Source organism: Montipora capricornis, chromosome 8, assembly GCF_036669925.1.
Source record: "Montipora capricornis isolate CH-2021 chromosome 8, ASM3666992v2, whole genome shotgun sequence".
Lineage (NCBI taxonomy): Eukaryota > Metazoa > Cnidaria > Anthozoa > Scleractinia > Acroporidae > Montipora > Montipora capricornis.
This window is the reverse complement of record NC_090890.1, coordinates 26,665,121-26,672,070: the sequence shown is the minus strand read 5'-3', so window position 1 is coordinate 26,672,070 and position 6,950 is coordinate 26,665,121. Positions and strand designations below refer to the sequence as shown.

Here is a 6,950-nt window from a genome sequence, read left to right as displayed (position 1 = left end):
AGTCTTATCATCTTCCGTATTTATCGTCTTCCTCGATCCACGATTTGTCCATGCGGTTCTCCCTTTTAAAAGTTACTCAGTCTAACCGACTTCTTGTTCAGTTTAGGAAATTTCATTTGTACACACTTCTCTTAGAATCAAGCTTCCTGGTCTAAAACGCTGCATCCCAATTTTCGAATCACTAGTCTTTCAGTCTTAAATACACCTGCCAACCATCAGAAATAGCAATTAAAGTGGACGGTTGACTGAAAGATCATATATCTGACGAAATACCACCCTCAAGAAATTTTCCATTTGAGGAAGTAGTCATCAATTTGGATCACGATAACTGAATGATTGCAACCTTTTTTCATCCGGAAACCGGGAAGAAGAAATCCGTCGCTTCAAACTGCACGGAAATAGAATCATTCACAAAACACAATAAAAATATTCAAAAAATGAATGAGGAAGCTAACATAGATCGGAGAAGTCACGTGATATGAAGCCGTAACCCAGAATGGAATTATGGGAAAGCTTAGGATTTTTTTTTTTCTTGAACCGAAGTGCTTTTCTTGTCGCGATGGTTGGGCTTAGTAAGTTTTGGGGCTGATGCGAAAACTATGAATCGTCCAGACGACGAAGAAGATCCCCACCGACGCGTTATAGCGGAGGAAATACTATCCTTGCCCGCTAAAGAGGTTCTGAGGTATGATAAACTGAAGGATCCGTTGTCCTATCTTTTGAACATGGAGGGTGCATTGAAAAACTGGAAAGATGTGGCTACGAAACTCGATTACAAACCCGCGCGTATCCTCGGTGACTTTACACATCGGGATTTACCTGGATTTACGCTTCTTGAAGACTGGATTTACAATAAGAAAGGCACCTTACAAAGTCTTGTTCAAGTATTTATGGAGCTAAAGATGTTCAGCTGTTTGGAAGTGGTTGGCGAATGTGTAGAAGGTAATGCTGTACAGCAGTGACCCACATGAGCGATTTATTTAAGTTCAGGCTTTGGTGAGGTGGTAACTCTTTGAAAAAATATTTAGGCACTATGAAATGCCGTTGTTTGGAGTTTCACAAAAAGTAATTGAATAAAATGTTACGCTGATTTGATTTCGTTTTCAATGTTTGAAAAACACGAAGTCTTATGAACGAACGTGCTTGTTTCTGCTACTCATGTGTAATTGCACAGTTTGAACTCTGGAACCCTCTTAGTTTTTCTTCATCCTAATTTATCCACGAGGCAGCCTGTCAGCATTTTGCCGGTACTCGCTTTTTAGGAACACTGTCGATCTAAGATCTATCTGGAGTATTCCTAAAATATAAATTGGGAACTTTGTTGCAAACTGTCTAGCGTATCAAGAACGCGAGTACACGCATCTTTGCTCGCATTTGACTTCTATTTATTTTAGTACCACTCCATCTCCCCTTTCTTTCATTTTTTAAAAGCAGTCTTTTTTGTAGGCGAAGGACACAAAAGTTGTACAAGATTTGGGAGGTCTTCATTTAGTGCGAGAATTAAGAAGTCGAAATAAAACAATTTATAAGCTTGTATTATATTGCATCACAATTTAATTTATTCATACCCTCTGGAAGGGAGCTGCAATATCTTAAAATTAAACGTTCTGTGAAGGCAATATACAATAAGCGCGAAATTGGACTTCTCTCCTTTCTATTCGTCCCTGTACGTCAGTTCATTTTTAGCACATAAAACGTTTTTTGTCATCTGGTTTCAAGAAAATTGTAGCATAAACCCTTAGGCTTCCATGTATTGGGTAAAAATTTGAAGTTCTGTTATCTGTTTGCGGTTTGTATGCTCGTCATCTTGTTATGTCATTGCAATATTTGAGAGCAACGATTTGTTGTTTTCCTCAGGCATTTGTGAAACTTTGATTCTTCCTGACCGTTTCGTCACATTTTGTAGTCAAGTTACGGAAGTTTTGAAACAAAAATTTGATCCCCAGAAATCTTGTTTATTTGATCCTATTCTATGAATATTACTTCCTGTAATGATAGATTATGCTCTAGCATTGCTTGAAGTTTTTTTTCTTTTCTTGGTGTATCAATATCCTTTTCTCGTTGGATTGATATTGAGTTTACTCAAAGCTCTTATAGTGCCTTTTAGTTTACACTGGAAAGTGGGGTGATGGTGTAACGGTCTTTGAGCACATTAAGTCTTTAATTTGCACAGTCATGGTTACTGATAAATAATAGTTAACAACTACTGTATTCACCAAAGTGGAGGTGTCTAGTGGTGGATATTTACTGAGCTGTGAAGCAGTGAGGTGCAGTACTGTAAATATCCACCGCTAGCCACTGTCACTGAGGTAAAGAGTTGGTTTAGTATATATCTACTGAAAAAGTGAGATAATAAAGCACGAAAAGATGATTTAAAATTATCACGATTTCAATATTTTCGGGCTCAAGTACCTCACAATTTCCTGGGAGGTGAATAACAAAGGATTTGTGGAGTTTGAGTAGCCAATCAGAGCAAGCCTTCAACACTATCCACTGTTCTACATTTATATACTAATTATTATTATTATGAATCATTTACTGCACCACTGACTTCTAAAACTTATAACTTTTTGTAAACACCTGGGCACGTTGCATACACGTACAGTGTACTCTATCCACAGCACACTCATTTTTGTGGTACATGTAGGTGCATCTCATTGGGTCAATAGGCCCATTTCTGAGTTGCTGATTGCCTAGGTTTCAAAGTGAGTCCTGGTGCGCAACCATTCAAATGGAAACGAGTGGTGTATTTTCATGCAAACTGAAACTCATTATCATGTGAATGGTTCAATAGCAACAAGACTTGTTTTGAATCAGAGGCAAACAGCAACTTGGAAATTGCCTAAATATTGTACATGTAGTACCCCAAAACTCATTAGAAAATAATTGGGATAGTACGCACACTCTCACTGGTCAATAGCTGTGTTTAAATGAGAGTATGGAAACACGGCTGTGACATCACATGAATTTTGATTGGTCATATGCTGTCAGACTCACATTTTGATTGGTTGGTAGGAAATATGAGCGTGTTTCAAGAAAATCTGTTTCAATCAAGAAGTAAAAAAACCAGCATTTTCCTTCATTTGTTGAATTATCTTTGAGACATATTTTATAAAAGTGATAGAGGACTTTTTTCCGTGTTTCCAGAGCCTCATCTAAACACTTGGGGGAGTTGGGAGAATTCTCTACAGTTATGCAAACCCTTGACTGCATCTCGGGTTTGCATACCTGTCTTAAATTCTGCCAACTTCCCCTCGTGTTTAGATGAGGCTATGGAAACACGGAAAACGTCCGCTATTGCTTAACTAAAATGTGTATGCATCTAGATACATGTAGATCACTGCTATTACTAGTCAATGAGGTATAATTACTTTCATTGCCAAGTCAGGTTTTTCCTGGGTAAGGAATAAAACGTTAAGATTAAATACATTTTTATTATTAAACATATAATTATGTTGTATCAAATTCATTCTATTGTATAAAGTTCATGGGTTTGTATGTATACTTTTTAGAATATGAAGCAAGAACAGCGAGAAATACCCGCAATCCCTCAGAAAGTGATGAAATTGATAACTCTGCAGCACAATTACAAGGAAGATATGGAAGTGATGTTGATACGTCACTGTCCACTGATGGCAATCTCACATGTGCGAGTCGTACAATGGATACGTCAATGGACTATACCAGTTCAGTCCAGACATCGTCCGCTTCCTCAGACTGCTTAAGTCCAAGTTTACCTCCACTTGTAGTCGAGGATGAATGGACATGCAATGGAAGTTTCATTGCCAACATTCAGGACACTAATTGTAGCTTAAGTTGTGACGATCTTGAACATGGGGAAGAACATTGCAAAGAAATAGTGGCATCTAAACTTCAATTCCTGAGGACTCAGAGTTGGTCACCAACTGAGACATACAATTTAGGTAAACAGCCAAATCTTTTGCATCCCATGGATGGCGAACAAAGTTTGTTGAACCGTTCTCTTTCTCAACCTAATAACGTGAAATCAAAGGCTGGTTTAGACACCAAAAGAAAGTCGTTTAGGAAAAGAATTGCAAGAATTTTTCGAAAGAAAAAGAAAACTAAGCAGTCTCCAATCAATTCAAGTGCAGAAGAGGTGAACTGTTCTTCGCCAGGAAATTTAGCAAGTTCAAATGCTTGTTTTACAAGATCTGAATCTCTTACTGTGGCTGGAAGTTACCGGGAAGCTCCTGAAAAGCATGTTGAGAATTTGTCCCCGCTCAAAGTAGAAGAGGCTCGGCGCTCATCAGACAGTTTAAGTTCTGGCGAATCTCTGTCTAACCCAACATCACCTGGGTATGAATCAGGATATATATCATCTGAAGGTACTGTATGATGTACATTGGACTGGGCTTCTGACAGGGTGCGGGAAAAAAATTAAAATTGTGTGCTATTTTAGAGGCCAATAGTGCGGGACGAAAAGTCAATTGTGTGGGTAATTGTGCGGGATTGCATTGTATTTCATCTCGTACTCCCTGTACATCGTGTTTTCCTTGTCTACCTTTTCTTTACCCATATCAATTTGAAATTCCTGCTGAAATGGGTGACTTGCCTCTACATTTTACTTTGAATGATTTTTATGTTTTCCATGTCAGTCTTTGCCAGTGACCGCCGGCGATCGCTGGCTTGATAAATATTTCGTCAGCTACATGTACGTATGCTTGACTACAAAAATTTTCTACAACCTAAGTCAACTGGAGTTTGTAAAAGCTACTTTTAATGGAAGCTGTGTCTTCTTATTCCACTACGATTTATGAAAATTATAATATCTGACAAACGGGTTGTGCGGGTTTTATTGAATTGTGCGGTTCTGCACCTGTGCATCCTGTCAGAAAGCCTGATTGGGTGATCATGAGTGTACAGAATTTTACATTCTGTAAAAAATGTATCTTAAAAAGGAACGAGTAGTGTACAAAATGTCGGGGCTTATGGACTGCGTCTCATCGGTCCGGTTTCAAATAGCATACATTTGTACTCCAAAGTTCCCTCAGCTTTCCAACCACTTGCGGTTGGTAAATTGAGTACCAGTCTACTGGGGACAGTTTGTGCATTCAACTGGATTGGTTTTGCACCCACCTCTGACAGGGTGTACGGGTTGCCGGGCCACACAATCCGATGAAACCCGCACAACAATGCACAATTTATAAAAATCTGCAAAATCCCACACAATACTGAGTGATGTGCTTAGAGTTTTTATAACTTCATGTTTTTCTGTTCCTAACCAAAATTCTTAGAACCTTTTTGAGTGATTTTCAAGCCATTTTCTTTCCAAAACACCTTTGTTTTTGGCTTTTGTTGAACAGCTTCATCGAACATTGATTGTAAAAATATATACAAGGCATTCTTTGTAGCTCTGCATGGTCTTGGGAACTAGCTTGGCAGATCAACACAATCTGCAATGCCCAAAACACTGAAAGTTTAACAAGCTATGTAAATCACGATGTATGTCAATTCGTCCTGAAGGAATTTAACAACAGTTTTTCCACTTGTACTGTACATGTATGGAAACTTAAGAAAGATATGAAGAAATTGATATGTGAGATGACCACAAACAAATAAATGTTCACACTATTACAATTGGCATGATAGTTGGAGGTATTGTATTCCTTAATTAAGATGCCTATTTTTATCAACAAGGGGTTTTTAAGATTATTAAGCTGAATAAAAAACAAACAAACAACGTTTCGACCGTGCATTGGTCAAGCTTAAGGAAACATTGCACAATCGGGCACGAGTGACTACACAATTTAAGTTTGTTCCTGCACAATTTGAATTTTTTCCTGCACCCTGTCAGAAGCCCTGTTATGGTACAAGCTAATGTGTAAGAAATAGGAGCTTCTGGGTTGGCTTTGACGTCTGCAGACTTGGCCTCTTGGTCTGATGGAAGATTAAAATAGTGGAACTATCATTTTCTCGTAAAAGGATCCCAGATCTCCACGTAACTTCTTATCGCATTTTTTATTGTAGAATACCGATTAGAGGTAGTACTATCAGCGAAGTTTTAAAGAATTCATGGGATCCAATTCAGAGTCACATGAAATGTTTTTAAAATCAACCTTTAAGGGGCAGTGTCACGCTATTTTAGTCAAACTTCAAAACACTGAAGGATGTCCTTGCATCAATGAAAACCAAAAAAATAATGCTGAAGTTTTGTTGCCAATGACCATTGAAGTGCACTGAACCTGTTCTTTGTGCAGTTATAAGGATGGAGAGGATGGCCAGTTTTTTCAAGTTTGGAGACAGAAAGTTGCCAAAAAACAAAAAAAAAAACAAAAAACTCTTTGTGCCATAAATACACATATATTTCATACCTTGTCAGTGGGTTGTCAGGAATGCTGTACATGTTAGCTAATTAAAATCACTAATTTAGATTTTTACCCATTTTTTTTTTACCTAAAAACAGCAAATTAAGCGTGATAGTGCCCCTTTAAGAGAGAGGTTAGTTTCAAATAGGAATATTTAATTTTCAGCATGGCTCACATAAAAACATACATGTAGAAAAGGCTTCCTCAAGTACTTACTGATCAGAAATACTCGTCTCATTGCATGTGATCTTACAGCAGCAACTGCAAAAGAATTCTCACAAATATGACATTAATTTTTAGGAACAATTCTATCTGAATTTCTGCTCTTTATCCAGAAATAGAAAAAAAATTATCAGTTTTTAGGCCTTGAAAATGGGGGTCAACTTTTTACACAAGGAAACATGGTAGATTACAATGCAATGAGATGGGTCGCAGGTTCATAATTCTCTTTTTAACTGCATCTCAGATCTATTCTTGAAAAAAAACAATTGGCATGGTCTCTTTATTTCACAGGTCCGACTGTCAGCTCCGGGAAGTCAATCTCGATCATTCACTGTTTTGACTTGGAAGATGAAGCCTATCAAAATGAATGCTGGAAGTTGTATAATCATTTTAACGAGGAGC

At 37.8% G+C, this 6,950-nt stretch overlaps 1 protein-coding gene across 1 annotated transcript in view; it reads left to right on the top strand.

Moving 5' to 3' along the window:
• The first annotated feature begins 540 nt into the window (after positions 1–540).
• The window catches only part of LOC138014325 (uncharacterized), a 10,781-nt gene continuing 4,371 nt past the window's right edge, over positions 541–6,950 (top strand). Inside the window, exons 1-3 of the mRNA XM_068861381.1 lie at positions 541–942; positions 3,513–4,346; positions 6,840–6,950. The exon at positions 6,840–6,950 is cut by the window's right edge and continues 171 nt beyond it. Coding sequence (XP_068717482.1) covers positions 600–942; positions 3,513–4,346; positions 6,840–6,950 — 1,288 coding nt within the window. The 5' untranslated portion in view covers positions 541–599. The remainder of the gene's footprint in view (positions 943–3,512; positions 4,347–6,839) is intronic.